The following is a 19,274-nucleotide window of genomic DNA, read 5'->3' on the forward strand; positions in this document are numbered from 1 at the left end:
ATGGAATTGTTAAAACTCTTTTGAAGTTGGTTCAAAAACCTTCATAGTTATTTTTATGTACTTGTATAAGCTTAGATATATGAGTAAATTAGCTGGTATTAGCTAATGTCAGTGCTTCTAAAGAGGTATGTTTTGGGATGTATAAAGCAAATACAGTGAAAATAAAACAATGATTTACTACGTAAAAATAATTTATTGCAAACACGCACTAAATTAAGTCTGTCATATATACTAGTTACAATATTAATTAATTAATAATTATTCTCTAAAATATATTGGCACATAGGTTAATGAATTTAGGAACTTCATAGTTATATACGTAGAGATTATTAATTTTTTCAAATACAGCTTTATTACAAAAGAGCAAGATCTATTAATTGGAGTATCATGTTTGTTAATTGACAAATATTTTATGTACAATAAAATGTAGTTTTCTGTAGTTACGTTGTTACTATTTTAATAAAGACTATTTTTCCTCAATAAGATCTATCTAAAAGACGGTAAATTTGGTGGATCCATCGCTAAATCTATAAGTTCATCGATGTCGTCTGAATTCCAGAATGAAAGCTCCAACTGAAACAGATTAAATTGTATTAAAGTTTACAAAATAATACAGACATGATATTGTAATTGTACAAACAATGACAGAGATAAACGTGGGGTCTGTGTATTCGTATATTATCATTAGAAGCGGACTCTCCAAACAATTCAAGGAAAAAAGTCCTAAATGTCGACTATTAAAAATTTAAAAGCGAAATTGAGTGTTTTTTTTTTCATGGTGAGATTATAGAAAGGATAGTTAAGAGAGTGATATTGGCTACGCATAGATGGGGGCGAGCAGCTAGTGAATGTAAAGATAATTAAATAAATGAGTAATGACGCTCACCGGATCGTGCGCAGAAGAGCAGGGCCGGCAGTGCAGCCGCGCGGCGCGACACTCGCAGCGCGGCGCGGCGCAGGGCACGGCCGCGCGCGCCGCCCGCCCGCCGACGACTGTCGCGAAGCGCCGCGCCGCGCCGCGCTCGCCTGACAGCTTCGAGCCCGCCCAGATGGTGCCTGTTCGCAATTTGAATTTTTGCATTTCTTTTTAATTTATGTGTGGCGTGCGTTTACATTTTAAATTTTACCCTTTAATATACCATAGAGGTTATATAACAGAATTTTAATTTTTCATTTAACTTTATATTAGGATTGTCACAACGATAAAAAAAAGAACATATAAAGAATCAACCAACCGTTAGTTTCCAGAGCCAGTGACGTGCAAAGACCCAACTTGTCTTTGGGCAATTTGACTTGCTTCCTCAGCCCCGCGTCGCCCACCAACCTTTCGTAATCTTTGTTTGTATAAGCTAATGTGCTATCCACACCTGAAAGTGTAGGTTTTAAACGTAAAGTGAAGAGTAGAAATAGTTAATTTTTTAATTTTAGTACAAGGATGCTCATTATATACGAGTATATTTACTAAGATATAAAAAGAGCAGGAAATCTTGACTGAAAGGAATGACTGTATTGTGAAATTAAGGGATTCTCAGAATGTAACATGGTTTTAATTGTCGAAGCACAAGTTCTTTCTACATTTTTCTAATTCTAATTCTAGTAAAAACACTATTCTATAACTAAATATTCTAAGGATGATAATATACACTATATCATTCTCAACTCTATTTTTATTTTATTTATAAGTCTATAGAATATGATGCAGCCTTTATATAATTTCTCATTGTGTTATTGATAATAGAACAGCACAAACACAAACAGCAAGAAAACTTACCAAACAGGTATTTTGCAACTTTCTTCTTAAACAGACTGAAGTCATCGTCCATTAATATGTGTAATGCGATGGAGTTTTCCATCAGATAATGATATATTGTGGAATAATCCAGCTGGAAAATGTATTTATAAATATTGATAAACAATGAGAAATATTTAGTTTGATAACATTACACGATAAATTCGTTGTTGTTGTCGCATATACTTTCTCCATTGAGTTTCTCAGTCAGTAGTAATGTAAATAAGGAAAAGTTTAAAATCTAAATAGATAATTGAATTTTTCGATTAGAGACCAAGGTAGTCAGTAACGAGCCACCAGTACGTTATTATAAAACTAGCGAACGGTATATAGCCTATAGCCTTCCTCAATAAATGGGCTATCTAAAACTCTTTAGTTTTATAATATTAGTATAGATTAATTAATATATGGTAAGGAATTAACATTACATTACAATCGTTAATTATGAATATATAATATATTCATTCATAACATATAAAACTTCCTCACCTCACTCTTACTAGCATCGCATTTAGTGCACGGCAAGAGGAAGAGCGCACGCGGCGCGGCGGCACGGAAGGGCAGCGCGCTCGCGAACCGCAGCGCCGCGAACACGTCCGCGCGCACCGAGCGGTTGGACCGCACTGACTCGCTCTTCTCTGCGAATGGTATGGAAGATTTGAAAATCGAACGAGCGAATGAGTATAACACCGGCTGATACACTAAAAAGTTACATCGTAAACGATATAAGAGAATTTTTTTTTTTGGAATAGGTACATTGGTTTGGAAAACGAGCCTATGAGTTTGTGACTGGACTAGACGAAAGCAGAGAACAAAATATTTTTTTTTATATGATCTCTGTCACCCTTACTGATGTACTGCTTTCTCTCAAATAAATAAATATAGATGAGAATAATGTTAGGCATCTTATAGCAAACACATTGGACAGAGTATGTATTACAACTAATCTCAAATCGAAACTGTTATTCATAATTGCACGTATGACCATGAAATTATCTTACCAATAGTGAAAGTGTCAAAATGTCTCGGAATGTCGACAGTGTTAGTAAACAGTTTATTGTTATGGTAGAGTGCCCTCGGCCGCCGGTACAGTCCGCTGCCGCCGTACACTACAACTGCATATCTGAAGACAAGTGTATGAAAAATGACATTAAACAAGGCATTTCAAATAATATGTTATCATCATCACTTCATATTGGATCTTATTGTAGTAATGGAAAAGTCGGAATAATTTTTGTTTATTCTCATCATTAAAATACTACTAGAAGGAAAAAAAACGAATACATACGTTTATACTAGTTTGATGTCTAGAAGGTACTTTAAGTACCAAGTAAGTTTGCTCAGTATATCTATTCCTACTAAACAATTATAATATATGTTGGAATTCGTACCGATTATCAGACAAGCCGTTCTCCTGCAGTTTACTATCAAACGTATCTATAAATAGATCGATGTTCTTCGACTTCCGTATATTCTTGTTGCAGTATTGCGCTTCCACTACGAACACTATGTCAGCTGATTTAGGCGGGTTTTGTATTTCCAAGAATGAGCCCTCTTCTACTGTGTCACCTTGCGGTGTTGTGCATCTAAAAAAATAGTTAATTTTGAATGAATTAATGTTTTTCAGATATTTCCGGCTCGAAGGACCATCAGAATTTCAAGTATATAAACATGAATCATGTTACATCATTCAAATTGTTATCATTAGTTATTACGAAGCTTTAGTATTTATTTATTTTATTTGACACACAACATAAGTGAAAACTAGAAAGGATTATTTTGAATTCGCCTTTTTAGAAATTAAAAGTATGTTTACGACATTCATTCATTTTATCATTACTGACATTATTAATTATTGATAAAAATATACGCTAATGCAAGCAAAAAAACTGACTTTATCTTGTATTATATACAGTATGTATGTAAAGTAAGAATAAAGTGACAAAAAGGTCATACCTAACACAATGATCAGGCACGTGCGTGGGCACGTGTTGCTGCGCGCACAGCTCGAGGTACGCGCTCGCCAGCGCGCACGCGTCCGCGCCACGCGAGCACTCCGCGTGGAATGGCACCGCGTCGATCTGCAACACGTATATATATGCAACAATCACGGTCCAAACTACCCTACAATTGAACATGTGTGAAGTGACATCTGTACTTGTGCGATACAGATAAAGCTTCGATACGCTTTGTTGTTAGGAAAATATAAATAGTATAAATAAAAATAAAAAATTATTAATACAAAATATTATATTGAAGTACAGCAATTTCTTTAATTAGTGACAGAGAACAAAATAACAAACACAAACTGTACCACCATATTTCAAATCCGCCATTCTTCATTCTACCCGAAATCAGCCTAAACCGAATTGCTGGAACGGTTATTTTCAATAATAAAAAAACGGAAAAAAATTTCGAGTACCGTGCGAAACGAAAACCTCCAGCACTTAGAATACACTCACCACACTGAAACATGGATGCAATGGAGACACTTTGTTCATAAAGAACTTCCCGCACTGCGTATCGTTGACCGGTCCCCAGGCCGGCTGCGCCACTTTGCTCTGCCGCAACAGCCACGAGTTGGCAACACTGTCGATGCCCGCTTGTATCGTGCCATTGGGCAATTGCAGTTCGTCGAATTGCTCGTTGTTATATGTCCCCAGTAACCCGCCGAGACTTGCGTAGAACCAGCCTATATTTTGGGAGTTATAATTATTATTTATTGGTGTTCATTAGTAAAATTAAGTGCACGAAAAAATCTATTTATATTATATAAATAGATTTTTTCGTTTGATTATATTGTGAATCTCTGTAATAAATATCATATAGAAATAAGATTAGAAATTGGCTCGAGATATTCTGTAATAAATGTGGGATGGTCAAAGTTCATCATCAAACATCAAATAAGAAAAGTATCAAATCAATTGTCAATTCTAAGCAGAACGAAAACTGATCTATATACAAGAACAACTCACCATCCACTTGCAGTTTACAAGTCCTGAACAGCAAGTTACAGTGCACGTCCAGGCCCACCCTGGTCTCCACGGAAATTGTATCATCTTGCCTGTCCACTATGAAGTTCTCCACAGCCGCTGGCAGGCTGAGTGGGTTCGATCTACCCAGAGATACTTGCTGAGGGACAGAATTATTGAAAATTAATGGATATTACTCTAAAAATATGATAGGCGATATAAAAAAAACTATGTATACCAGATTTATAGGAGAAACTTGAAAATGTGAGCTAGGGGATCTCTATATGAGAATGGTATTTCTAATTGTACTAATTTTTTGATTGTCAAGTACTTTAAAGAAAAACGATGCAAAATACAGTATAGGTCATCTCGTAAAATGTTAAGATTGTATTACGTGCAATGATAACCGCTAGATGGCCACATAGCAGAAGATATTATTATAACAATATTAAAGTAAAAGTTATATGTTCAATCATATCCAATATAATCCCTAGGATATCCCGTAATACAGTTTAAATTATCTTTACTTTGTTGATACGGTTCAAATTTCTTATCAATCTTTACACATAAGATTTTTTAAAATAAATTTTTCAACTTGGCTTAAAACTTTCAAGTTATAAATATCCAGTAGCAGCATTTCCGGCCTCGCTTGAAAAACTCACCTCCTTATATAAGTCGATATATATCAGCGACTGTTTCGTCAATATAACGAGATCGTACTGTCCTTGGTCATTGCTTTCCATGAGTACAGTGAAGTTGTTTAGTCTATAGTCCTTTGTGAGCAGGAAGGTCCCGGGTTCAGTTATTGTGAATACTTCTTTGTCGAACGTCACAAGCGTACCTTGGCCGGTCATCATTGCCATACCTGTAATTATTATAATTTAAAAAGATTTATGAATTATTTAAAAGTACAGATAAAAGCGGAACGCAGATAAGTAAGATTTATCAAAAAATCAAAAAGAGGAATATAGATTAAGACAGAAACCTATCATCTTAAATGAAGAGGCCTTTTATTATTTTACTAGCTGACCCGGAAAACGTTGTTCTGCCTTAATCTTATCATTTAGGGGTAAGAAAAATAGATGTTGGCTGATTCTCATATCTACCCAATACGCACACAAATTTCATAAGAATCGGTCCAGCTGCTTCGGAGGAGTTTGGTAACTAAAATTGTGACACGGGAATTTTACATATAAGATATAGTTGCTTCTTTCAGAGATTTATCAATATATAAATGTAAAAGTAATTCCGCTATATGGCTAATGACTAGCTGTGTCGTGCGGTGTCACTCCAGCAAAAAAAAAGTATTTTTATAGCTCATGTGCTCTGTGCACATAAGCTTTATCATTGCAAAGTATCATAAAAAACTGATCAGTGGTTTTTCGTGTAACAGGAACAAACTTCCATACGGTCTTTCAAATTTTCACGTTTATAAAAGGAGTTGACGGGAGAAGGACACATCATACTTATTAAATTGAAGGCATTGTAATAAGAATGAGACATTAGAGAACAGGCTATTATATTATTTATTTTAAGCGTTTCACAAGTTGAGTGCTATTTTTTTATTATTTGTCGATAATCGCTTATTTCTTTCTACCAAATTCTAAATATGATACATATTTTAAGATATGGAGTAAGGAAAGGTGCTAATCTGAATAATTTATCTAATTTTCACATTAAAAAATCTAAAATTTCAATTTGAATTTGATTTTTGAAAGAACTTACCAGCGAACGGAGGTACGATATTATTATAGTCAAGATACGGTCGTATCTCGTAGTAGTACGCCCAGATGCTCTTATTGCTGGTCAGCCATTCATCCATAAAGTCTCTCACAGCTTTATACTCAGCCACTTCAGTGAAATCCGGCGTTTGGTTGAACGCGTGCCAGGACATTGGGAGCTTTTGCTCCAGGAGTATTTTTCCCTTATGCGGATCGAATATGAAGTTAGTTTTTGGTGTGCGATGTCTGGAATTAATTATTGAAGGTAAAGTTATATTTGTTAATTGTTTTTTTAATATATGGAAGTAGTTTTTGGAGTTCGATGTCTGGAATAAATGATGCTTGAAGAAGATATGGATTCAGTTTTATTTGTTTCAAACGATATGGAATATATCCTATGGAATAAGAAAAAAGGAAATAAGTCTAAGACAATTTTTAACTAAATTTCATAAAATCAATAGTTTCAATGTGTCAAAGAAAATCCTTCATATCAGAAATTTTACATAAATTTGAAGTAATAGTAGCCAAATCACTTACAATTCTTCATATTGCAGCGCAGTTTTTGCGAAGTCGGTCAATTTGTTGTACAATATCTCCCACGCGGCGTCCAGGGCGTCGCCAATTAAAAAGTAGTCATACCACCATTTTAGTCGTACGTATGCTTCATTGCACTGAAGATGTAAATAATAACAATAAATAAGATTCGACTTTTATTTATTTTTGCAGTTCAATTTAAATTAGGCACAAAAAGGACATCTTTACTGTAGGACACTTATAGAATTAGAAGAGCTACTTTTTTAATTTTATTATGCATTATAACTTGCTTGAAATTCCTTCTCTAATAAACTAAATCCTTTAATCTAATTAATACGGTAAATTATTTCCAAACGACTTACGTGACACGTATGCCATAAACTATAATCTATCTCTAGGGCCAAGCCAAATCCAGCTATTTTTTCGTGGAAGAGTACCAAACATACAACCTGCGTATATAAAAACTAGCTGCACCTAGCAAACGCTGTTCTGCCTTACTCTTATCATTTAGGGGTATGAAAAATAGATCTTGGCCGATTCTCATAGATACCGCACAAGCATAAAAAATTTTATCAAAATCGGTCAAGCCGTTTCGGAGGAGTATGGCAACGAAAACTGTGACACGAGAATTTTATATATTAAGATACTAGGAAGGGACATACCTTTTCCCTAACGTAAACGACCTGTGGTGTTTTCAAGAAGTTCTCCCACGCGTTCTTGAATTCATTGTACAATTGTTTGAACTCCTCCGTAAATGGTATGTACTTCTCTAGCTTGGACCATATCACGTTCCATAGTTTCTTGGAGTATTTCTTTATGTTTGTTATTATGTCGTTGTTCATGAGGTCTCTGTAGATTCTATAACATATAGATGAGAATATATTTAAACAGTGTTTTGAAGCTTCCAATAAATTTAGAACGTTATTAATTTAGTAGCATTATTGTTACTATTATTATTTTATATTGAAATCATTTCAATATCACACTTTGTACAAAGTTCGAAAAACTCTAACTCTCTCTCTCAATGCTTTTTGATAATTTGTCTTATTTATTATCGCAATTAAACACCTGCATTTTTTTCAAGGTTGCCATAAAAATTTTTAGGCATTTAGCATATCAAAAAATTGAATGAATGTAAGATAAATTAAAATGTCATCTTCACATTATCATTATTAACTTCTTTTAACTTCAACTTATTATTAACTTCAACTTAAGCATCAATATGAAACTTGCACAAATACTTACTTATCCATTTCATGGCCAAACGTCGATACATAGTTAAAGTACGGTGTGTCTGTCAACTCATGGGTTCTCTCATGGAAGAAGTCCATCACTTCCCTCCAAATGGCCACCACGAATGCCTCGGTATAGTGCAACATTTTGAAGAACAGCGGCTCTATAGATTTCAGCAGCTCATGCCAATATTTCGACAGCCTCGTCGTCGCATTCACCCAAGTATCTTCCCAATACTCCAGGAAACGCATGTGTAAGTCCCTTATAAAGTTATCGTATTGCAAAATCATGGCTTCCAATCTATCTGACACTAATTCCATCAAATCGGCTTCTAGGATCTTGTTTACTGTGTCTAAGAAGTTCGCGTATGCCTTTTTAATTGATTCAATGACGTATGTGAGGCTGTCCTTTATTGATTTACTAGTGTTGCCCATCATTCCCCACATGTCGTTCACGAAACCGGGCAAGTGCTCCAAATGATTGCGTATTGCCATTTCATCTAGGACGTAATACGTGAACTCCACTATATCTTTGACGTAGAAGTCATTGTTATCGTACGACTGGTTCAGGAACCTCTCGAAGTCGTCCAAATCGTCTTTTATAACGTGCAAGTCGTTCAGATCGTCTAAGAAGTCTCGTACCCTGGGTTTTGCGTCACTCCAGATGTTTCTTAAGGCGAGATGGGCTTCCATAGGCGCTTCTTTGATTATCACCAAGGTTTCGTTAACTTGGGCGTACAGGAGCTTTAGAGAGTACACAGCTTGTGATTTGATCTCGCTGAATATTTCTGGACGCCATACTACAGCACTGGTTAGAAGACGCGAATGGTTCAAACGTATGTATGAGGCTAGATCGACAGTCGTGACGTCATCGTAGTTTCGCCACGCGTTAAGTTGGGCGGAGCGAGTGTCGATAATTTCTCCGATTAAATGGAACGATATGTCTGTAATGTAAAATAAGAAAATTATTAATTTGCTTAAGTTAGTATTCTAAAGTGTTATAACTCCATAGGGAATAATGGTATAAATAGAGGATATAATAAATTCTATTTAAATTCATGTTATATTAATATACAAGATGTTTCTGGAAGTTCTGAGTACCAAATATGGAGAGCGTAATTAGATATGTAGGTAATTAATTAGTGTAATTTTCAGATTTCCATTAAAGGAATTCTGAAAAAAAAAAAAACAAATTATTGTAAAATAAGAGTTAAAAAATATCACACTGATTAGAAAACTTTGCTCTATATACGCAGAGGCAGATTTTTGCTTCGGACTAATTTAGCGTCATTATCTGGATGTTATCTGTCCGTTAACGCACGCTCTAAACGATTTCTCCTTTTAAACTCACCATCCGTGCTATTATAATGTGCAATCAGCGACTTATCCAGCATGGATAGAGTGGCCACAACGGTATCGTTGGCGTTGGGCCTGGCCACCAACCCGCGCACACCGTACTGCGGGTACGCGAGGGACCACGTGCCGTTCACTTTGTAGAAGTACGTCTCGTTCACTCGCTGAAAAGTGAGATTACTTGAAAATGGACAGGAAAAGTAATAGAACAAAACGTGATGTAAATTGTGATGTTATTAGAGTAGAAATCACATTGGATTGTGGCTATTCATTAATTTTATGAACACCAATAATTTGGGCACCAAATATTGGCTTGATCTGAATTTGATCAGGGATAAGGATCGTTTCATAATGATAAGACTTAGAAAACTTACTTATAAATAGAACTATTTTATATTTTTATTTTATAACTATTAAATACAACTATTTTAAATGTAAGTTAATAAAAATAAAAAATAAATAGTCTAAATTAGTTTGGCTTTTTTATTTCAATACAATGCGTTACTAAGAGATGGGCTTTATTCAGAATATGGCCATATCTGTATATTTCTTACTGTTTATCATCATGATTTTATTTCTGATGATTTTCAAAAGTTTACAAATCTCTACCAAATAAAAAAAATAAAACACTCCATACCTCCCAATTAACAGCGCTAGTATTCAAATCAACAAGCAGTTTATTGCTCCTTAGTTTTTCGTAGAACAAAGATTTCTGGAACCTATAGTAGTTACTCAGATGATACCATCTACTGTGTATATTTATATCAGATTTCATATCTAAGTCCAAGTTGGTAGAAGGATGGGTACATTTGAGGGCGAATTTGTAATCTCTGATTGGTCCATTTGAGTTATCTGTTAATATTGAGTTGAGTTTGAGGTATTCGTTCTCATATTCTGAGTATTGCAGTTCTAATGATATGTTGGACATTACTTCTGGAGAACTCAGGTATTGGCCTTTTAGTGTGACATCCTGAAAATAAATTTTAATATTGAGATTGAGTTGCATTATTCTTTAAATCATTTATGTAGTTTTTTTTTTAGGTAGAATAAGTAAAAAGTAATATTTCCAATGGTAGGATTCATAATTTTGTAAATGACGTCTTCATGATCCATTTTCGATATAAATATTTACAAAACGTAGAATAAACATTTTATGTTAGAGTTCAAAAGTAAAAAGTATCTAAACAGTTTAAACGGAAATTTGACCAAGTTGTCCTCATTGAATTATTCGAATATCTTAGCCATTTTCTGCTATATATTTTCGACATACATTGACTGCTATGTAACCTCTTAACCGCAATATCTAAATAGTTAATTTACAATACAACAAACCTTTCTGAAGGACGGGTGAGATAAAGCCAAGTGCACATTATGCAGGTTGCCCTCAGCCGTGGGCGGACTCTCCCAATGGCCGCTGATTTCCGCAGTCTTGTTTTCCGCACGAACATTCCACAGTAGATCCGCTTTTCCCTCCAATAGCGCGTCTTGTAAGCGATATATGGCGGAAACTTGGAAGTTACGCAATGGGTATTCTACGTCCATGACTATTTTTTGGGATTCTGTGTCTTCCTATGAAGAAAAAATAAACAACCGCAATAGAATATACTGCTCATTAGAAGTATACGTATCTAACGGTATGGAAAACTTGAATTATGATCATATCAGTCGAATAATGTAAGCTTTGACATACTAGGATAATAATATGCCTTAATATGTGATAAATGATTTTTTCAAGTACTTTCATTTCCCTGTTTAAAGATCGATAGACTCGATCTTTGATTACGTGATTTTTAAATTATCTAGTCGTTAGTTTTCTTTCATTTCGAGAAAGTTATTATAATAATCTAGCGTTCCGTCCCGGCTTCGCCCGTGGTACATATATAGCCTATATAGCCTTCCTCAATAAACGGGCTATCTAACACTGAAAGAGTTATACAAATCGGACCAGTAAGTTCCTGAGATTAGTGACAACAAACAACTCTTCAGATTTATGATATTAGTATAGATTAAGTTATATTTTCATTAAGACGCCTGTGTCTTCGCATGATTCGGCACGAATTGGGCCAGCTCGCAACGGGGTAGTATCACAAGCCCTCAGAAAACCGGAGTGAAGTAGTAGCCTGCTACTGTGAGTTTCGTACGGTGTATGGGGGAATCGGAGGCCCTTATCCTTTTTCTTACCCTTCCCGGTCCTTTCCTTTATTCCTCTTTCCAATTTTAAGTCGACCTAACGCCTCTTCAAATGTTCGTGGGCGGTGGTAGCGATTACCATCAGGCGACCCACCAGCTTCATTGCAAAAAATAAAGGATTTTCAAAAAGCCTCACCACACTCAAGTTAGTGACATGCACGTGATACTGCAGCCAGACATCCTCCGCCCAGGCCACTCTGCTCCCTTGCCTGAGCTCCCGGTCCACGGCCTCGTACTTGTTCTCGAAGTCCCAGGTTCTGTTCCCGTGCAGCGCTGTGAACTTCATCCGTTTGCCGATGTCGTACGTTTGGATGTCGAGCTTGCCGGTCACGTTGAATTTTGTGGTGTTGTGCAGGTGGAACACTGTCGCTTGTTTTACGTCCTGTAATTTAGAGGCATTTTTTGTTGTGTTCCGTTTCTTTATTTCACATGCATCAATTGAGTCAAAGTGACATATGGTTCTCGTTCATAATATAAAATTAATCAAAACTTACTTATATCGCTTCATATAGGAATTCATGTTGTTAAAACAGAATTGTAATTACAAAGATTCTTTGAAGTATTTTTTCAAAGTTTATCCGAATTTTACATTAACTCTTTAAGTTGACTTGGAAAGTTTCGGAGAATATTAATAACTAGCTGCGCCCCGCGGTTTTACCCGCGTGAGTCCGTATCCCGTAGAAATATCAGGATAAAAAGTTGCCTATATGTTATTCCAGTTGTCCAGCGTGTCTACGTACCAAATTTCATTGCAATCGGTTCAGAAGTTTTTGCGTGAAAAAGCAACAAACACACACACATCCTTTCAAACTTTCGCATTTATAATATTAGTAGGACAGGATAATGTAATAATAGAAGTAAAGTAATAAGTAATATTATATAGTAGGATTAGTAGGATTCTTTCATCGTTTTTACATTTTATTATATTTGCAGAATGGTATAGCACAAATAAAGTAATATGAGGGTAAAACTTACAGTGTTCCCCGTATCGTCATATTCATGAATATATTTGACCCCCACAGGTGTGTGCTCATTCTCCACTTCGATATCCGTAGTCGCCAAATCCAAATTCCTCTCACTCTTACTCAGTATCTGGTTAAACGACGCCTTCAAAAATCTCTCCGAATCGAAGTCGATTGTTCCATTTCCATTGCTCCATTTGTTCTCTTGTACGTAGAAGTATTCAGTATTGACCAAGTGCTGAGTGTTCAATGGAATGGAAAGTGATATTGTGCCCGCTTGAGTGAAGCCCGTGTCTTGCTTTTTGTACGTGTGCGTTGTGTTCACGGACGCTGTTTTGTTCGGCCAGAATAGGTCTACTTTGTTATCGGATAACTCTTCTTGGTTGTTGATCTATTGAATGGTTTGTTTATTAGATATTTCAAAAGTTTACATAATTTTTTTATATGTATTTATAAACAATATTTTTCAGCGAAAAGTTTTTTCTGGCTACATAGCTATGTATCTAAACTAGATTAAACACATAATTAAACAAAATATGCATTATCCGATAATATTATGGTTATAAAAAGTATGTGAAGTAGCTTGATATTTGCAACTACAGAGTATGTATCAGAGGATAGATACAAAAAATATACAAGGTTTTTGGTGAAAATTTGGTAATCTGATAGATCAGATCATGATATATATATATATATATATATATATACATATTAGATCAGCTGCGGAGTACAAGGCAAGGCACTTGAGTTGTCTCAGGTCCCTCCCTGAGGTCTTCGGCAGCCCACACAAGCTGCTTAGTATCATGGAGGAGCTGGGATGGTTCCAGCGTTGACTGGCTACCCCCTCCTTTTCTTTCACGCAAAATAGGCGGTTGTCGTAGATACGGAAAACGTGCCCGTATTATTATTATATTATATTAGATCAGATGATAAATAACTAGACGATCGACTGTGCATACCGAAACTAGACATAAAGAAAGAAATGAAGTGTAACATAGCACGATTAAAAAATACACTCACATTAAAGATAGATTTCAACCAAGGCAACGTATGGAAAGGCGTGGATACATTGAAATGTCCGTCCGTGTGAATCAAACCGCCGTAACGAACGTCCACTTCGCCCACTTGGCTGTTACCTGGACGATGCATACGACCTCTGTGGATATAGATATATGTTAAAGACGATAACGATAAAAAAAAAAAAAAATCACAGTAAGAAACATAAAAAAGAGACATCTTAGTGACACGGTTATTTTGTGATAATAACGCTTAACTGTAAGATACCCAAGAGAAATCATGTAATGAATATTATGGTCTTATGGTAATTAAAGTTGTATAATCATTATAATTCATTCAAATCTCATCCATAGTTATATTACAATAAATACCATAACAGCTTCGCTCGAGTATGAAAAGATTTGTTAAGGAAAGTTAACAAAAATTCCAAGGAAAATTCTAGAAGAATCATCCAAATACTTACTTAATAACATGAAAACTATGCAGCATATCCTTTTGATACGATCCCTTGAGTGTCAAAGTTGGTTTATCTTCATATATCGGTGTGTTTAACGCATAATCAATGTATTTAGATCCGTTCACATCCCACTTGTAGGAGACTATGTTGTCCACGACCTTGTAAATCGAGTTCGCAGTCCAGACTAATGTTGCATTCGCGTCGAAACTCTCTTCGAGATTAAGTATCTGTTTAAATGGATATTAAATTAATTATATGCAATGTATTATCTCCGATACTAAGGCTGTGGATGTTAAGTTGGGATGGTTTGAAATCATCTCAATAGATGAGGTCTGAGACACATAGAACCAAAAGAGAAGAAAAATTCGATTGCTGAGGCGAGATCACGGGTGCTACTGGCCGAGAGGACCAGAGAGTGACCAGGAGAGTGCTGAAACAGACGCGGGTTCGAATCCCAGCTCGTGATGATTTTTTTCTATTCCCTCAAAACTTCTCATTTATAAAGCATTTCAATGCTATAAAACTAAAAATTTAATTATTTTCATATGCAAAAACCCCTTAGTTACCTATGATTATAAATAGATAACTGAAGGGAGTTTGTTGGTTTGTGGTGATTAAACAAGTGATTTTCACTTTAGAAATAGTTTATTTTCCGAGCACAACACTACTCTTGGAGCCGGCCAAAAGAAAAGGGAACAAAAGGGGAGCATAGTGACACAGATAACAGAACCAGCGACAAAAATAATAAAAATGATTTCGTACACTTAAACAATAACTAACCAAGAACCTTGTGATGTATTTTATTTCATGACTCAATTAATTGGTTAACCATATAAAAAGAAATACATTACCTTTCCCTGCACACCAGCTTTGACTTTAGTAGCATCAGTAGTATACATTGCGTCCAATTTATAGCCAGGATCATTTGGTTTCCCAGTATCGCCGTCAATGTACAGCGTGTGTACATCTATATTCGGTTTCGGCAGAATAGCATTCACTATGAGCTTTATACGCTTATCCATCATCATACCGAACGACGCGTTCGCTCCTATCCTGAGAAATTTATGTTTATTTGTTAAAAATCTTCAAGTTTCTACGATCTGAATAATTTTATTATAAAGTTCGATTATTCAGCGGTGGTTTTAGGTACTAGATAGCATAAATCAATTTAAAAAATAGTCAATATATCTAAAAAAAAATATTTATGTATGTACTTAAAAAGTCAGGATAAGGTAGCTTCTAAAACGAAACTGTGTATTTTGTTTCTAAGTATTGGATTGTTGTCTCTTTTATTGTTTTGTATTACTTTTATTGTATTTACGAAATTATCAAATGGAAACTGTAACAATTTATCGATCAAAGTATACGGCAAATATATTTATTATATTTTAAAGATATTTGCGTATACATAATCTAAAAAAAGTGAACGAAAATCATTATCAAATATTATTTTGTCTATTTGTTTCTTTTGAGTTTTAAATTAGATATAATAACTTACTGCCAAACTTTATCAAGATCCATACTGAAGCCAGCATTGGTTTTCATTAGTCCTTCTTCAGTGTTGTTACCATAATATATGTCCAAGTCGACACTCCTTTGTAGCTCTTTGACCAATTGGTGACCCACGGCCTTGAAGCAGGAAAGAAAAAGTGTTTTTATCAGTCAGTTCAACGGTTACTCAAAAATTACTGATTTATTTTTTCTTCATACAAAGCACATACAAAGCCCACGTATATACGTGCGCTATGTTTTAATCCGCCGCAGGACAGAGGACACGGGACTTCACTTTATAATCTAATATATTTGCCTTCTTGCTATTAATTATTGATAAATGACGGTCAATTGCAATATTTGAATATTGCAAATCGACCGAGAATATGTTAATTTTTGTAAAAGAAAAACAGATGCAATAAACTAAAAATTATTAAAATTAGTTCAGCCGTTCTTGAGTTATAATATTTAAAATACTAGATATATATATATTTATTTATGTGGGAGTCGAGCATGCTTCGGCACGAATTGGGCCAGCTCGCACCGGGGAAGTACCACACCCCCACAGAAAACCGGCGTGAAATAGTGGCATGCCACTGTGTTTCGTACGGTGAGTGGGGGAGCCGGAGGCCCGTTTCCTTTTCCTCACCCGTCCCAGTCCATTCCTTCTTTCCAGTCGTTAATCCATTCCTTTTCCCTTATCCCAAAAAAGCGGGCAGCGCATTCGCAGAGGCCCAGCCTTTGCGAATGTTCATGGGCGGTGGTGATCGCTTACCATCAGGCGAACCACCAGCTCAGTTGCCCGCAATGACATAAAAAAAAAAAAAAAAAAAAAAAAAAAAAAAAAAAAAAAAAAAAAATAGATTTAGACATACCTTTATATATAAGTCTTCAAGCAAGAAACTCCACTTCAAGTCACCGTCACCTTTCATATCCGGGAGTTCATATTTCCCAAGTAAATAGCCACTTTCAGGGCCGAAACTGTAAAACATAATAGAAAATTAAATAATGATGCGTGCCAATTCGTACTCTAGTCCCAAATTGAAAGATAATAAACTATATTATATTACGAACTCATTAAGCCTAATTTCCAACTAATATTATAAATGCGAAAGTTTGTAGGGATGTGTGTGTGTTTGTTGCTCTTTTACGCAAAAACTACTGCACCGATTGCAATGAAATTTGGTACGTAGACAGCTGGATAACTGGAATCACATATAAACAACTTTTTTTCCAATATTCCTACGGGATACGGACATATGCGGGTGAAACCGCGGGACACAGCTAGTAATATAATATAATAACCTCGTTTCTTATTATCTATACTATTATTAGAGGATCAACTTTTTCGGCCGTTTTTTTTAGTTGCGTGGGGCACAGAAAGTACCACATTGATACTACTTCTACTATGTTTTATGTCATAGCGGGCTACTTGGCTGGTGGTTCGTCTGATGGTAAGTGATTACCATTTCCCGTGAACATTCGCAGAGTAGGACTGGAAAGGGTGGGAAAAAGGGAACGGGCCTCCGGTTCCCCCACTCACCTACAAAACTCAGCACAATGCTACTATTTCACGCCGGTTTTCTGTGGGGGTGTGGTACTTCCCCGGTGCGAGCTGGCCGAATTCGTGCCGAAACGTGCTCAACCCAAACATTAAGAAATTACTACTACAGTATACTACTACTATATATAACTCACACAAAATCAGTATCTCCCTTGACAAACTTGAGTCTCTCCAGTGGAGTGGCGGCTTGCACGCTCACAACATGACGCAGTCCAGGGTAAGAGTCCACGCGCGTTTTGAAGTAAATCTCACGACTTTTCACTTGGGGCATGTCCACCTGAGAATATTTGGAAATTATTGAGAAAATAAATATATAGTCAGATTATATTTTGTGTATTTTTATTTAATGACTGTCGTCTCAAATTTCCTTTATTTGTAAGTTTAAGCGAATTAATAGCTACAGTTATAATCTTATATACTTGTCTTAATCCGTGATTAAGGTAAAAAAATCAAGTGTTGAACACAAGCAGATGATTCAATAGTCCCTCCCCCCACAGATTCATTCTTTCTTCAACACATATAATGTACAGACATCGGTCTGTTACCAAATCAAATCCTAATGAAGCCACACGGGCCACATTTTTTGGTTGACATCAGGGCTCAAATAAAAAAAAAGGATATCTCAAATTACCCCCTCACCCCTGTATTTAGAACCTCCTCCTCTTTGTGAAGCCGTTAAAAAAATACATTATTCACTCACCTTACGTTGTTTAAAAATATACATTATTCACTCACCTTAAAGTATATATCAGTAAAATTGCTCTCAGTTTCAATTTTAGCATGCACAGTAGACTTTATCGGTCCCACTATATGGGCTGAGAAGCTGTATAACGTAGAAGTGGCCTCGTACTTCATACGTATTGTTATAGCTTGCCCCTGGCCTTTTGGTACCAATGTTAAGGATATCTGAAAAACAATAATTAATATTTGGACACTAATACATGATGGAGTTGAAGTTAAGGGAAAAATTAAAAAGACGTTGTTTTTTAACGTCACAGTCGGCAATGGAACTGGTGGGACGCCTGATGGTAAGCGCTACCACCGCCCATGAACATTTGGAGAGACATAAGGTCCATTACAGACCTTACGCCTCTACAAAGGGATTGCCGACTTTAAATTGGGAAGGGAGGGATTAAGAAAAGATTGGCGAGAGAAATAAAGGAAAGGACTGGGAAGGGTAAAGAAAAGGATATGGGCCTCCGGCTCCCCCACTCACCGGACGAAACACAGCAGAATGCTATTTCATGCCGGTCTTCTGTGGGGGTGTGGTACTTCCCCGGTGCGAGCTGGCCCAATTCGTGCCGAAGCGTGCTCGACTACACACAGTCAACGATAAAGTGGTTGCTTTTAAAATTTTATACAGATGCTTTGAATTTTTGTGAAATTTATATGACACTAAGGTGGATTTTATTTCGTTAGGAGATACAATAATAGAAAAGAAAACGACTTATTTTCAATTATTGTATTAAGTAATAAAATTTAATACAAAAGATTTTGCATTCAATTGCCGGCCTTTTCTCCAGGCAACCGACGGGTAAAGGACAAATATACAATAATAGCTAGGGTAAAGTGTGAGTCATCGATTATCGAATTCCAATCATAAAAAACAGAAGCTTTCATATAAAGTTGATTGCAAATAAGAGTGATAATTCTCTTGACCTTGATTTTATACTTTAAGCTATGATATTATAAATCAACCACACGAAGAAATATATGAATATGGATTCACATATTTGTAAAAAAACCCAGTTCCTGACAGAAACTTCTGCCCATACATAATGGTGTAAATAACTTACCTCTAGCGGTTCTCTATTAAGTATTTTTCCGGTGATACCATATTCAGTGGTGTCAGTCACGAAAGAACCCCGTATGTCGTCTCCATCGAATTCGCTCAATATTTTCATTGCCCTACAAGAAAAAAAAAAGAAACTATAAATTTCCAAAAAGATTTATGATAATAATATTTAATATCAATAGAGGTCTATACTAGAA

General features: G+C 35.8%; 1 protein-coding gene across 1 annotated transcript in view; it reads right to left on the reverse strand.

Annotated features, from left to right (window-relative positions):
* Positions 1-173: 173 nt before the first annotated feature.
* Positions 174-19,274, reverse strand: part of LOC119836683 — a 50,156-nt gene continuing 31,055 nt past the window's right edge. Inside the window, exons 42-69 of the mRNA XM_038362084.1 lie at positions 19,079-19,190; positions 18,018-18,188; positions 17,417-17,559; positions 16,594-16,699; positions 15,726-15,856; positions 15,079-15,280; positions 14,234-14,454; positions 13,774-13,909; positions 12,767-13,144; positions 11,928-12,173; positions 10,934-11,170; positions 10,239-10,571; positions 9,600-9,765; positions 8,262-9,192; positions 7,679-7,874; positions 7,020-7,153; positions 6,487-6,728; positions 5,424-5,626; positions 4,765-4,921; positions 4,252-4,481; positions 3,746-3,870; positions 3,181-3,375; positions 2,791-2,912; positions 2,279-2,427; positions 1,772-1,883; positions 1,236-1,367; positions 887-1,056; positions 174-573 (exon numbers count right to left, since the gene is read on the reverse strand). Coding sequence (XP_038218012.1) covers positions 487-573; positions 887-1,056; positions 1,236-1,367; positions 1,772-1,883; positions 2,279-2,427; positions 2,791-2,912; positions 3,181-3,375; positions 3,746-3,870; positions 4,252-4,481; positions 4,765-4,921; positions 5,424-5,626; positions 6,487-6,728; positions 7,020-7,153; positions 7,679-7,874; positions 8,262-9,192; positions 9,600-9,765; positions 10,239-10,571; positions 10,934-11,170; positions 11,928-12,173; positions 12,767-13,144; positions 13,774-13,909; positions 14,234-14,454; positions 15,079-15,280; positions 15,726-15,856; positions 16,594-16,699; positions 17,417-17,559; positions 18,018-18,188; positions 19,079-19,190 — 5,767 coding nt within the window. The 3' untranslated portion in view covers positions 174-486. The remainder of the gene's footprint in view (positions 574-886; positions 1,057-1,235; positions 1,368-1,771; positions 1,884-2,278; positions 2,428-2,790; positions 2,913-3,180; positions 3,376-3,745; positions 3,871-4,251; positions 4,482-4,764; positions 4,922-5,423; positions 5,627-6,486; positions 6,729-7,019; positions 7,154-7,678; positions 7,875-8,261; positions 9,193-9,599; positions 9,766-10,238; positions 10,572-10,933; positions 11,171-11,927; positions 12,174-12,766; positions 13,145-13,773; positions 13,910-14,233; positions 14,455-15,078; positions 15,281-15,725; positions 15,857-16,593; positions 16,700-17,416; positions 17,560-18,017; positions 18,189-19,078; positions 19,191-19,274) is intronic.

Source organism: Zerene cesonia, chromosome 25 (assembly GCF_012273895.1).
Source record: "Zerene cesonia ecotype Mississippi chromosome 25, Zerene_cesonia_1.1, whole genome shotgun sequence".
NCBI classification, from domain to species: domain Eukaryota; kingdom Metazoa; phylum Arthropoda; class Insecta; order Lepidoptera; family Pieridae; genus Zerene; species Zerene cesonia.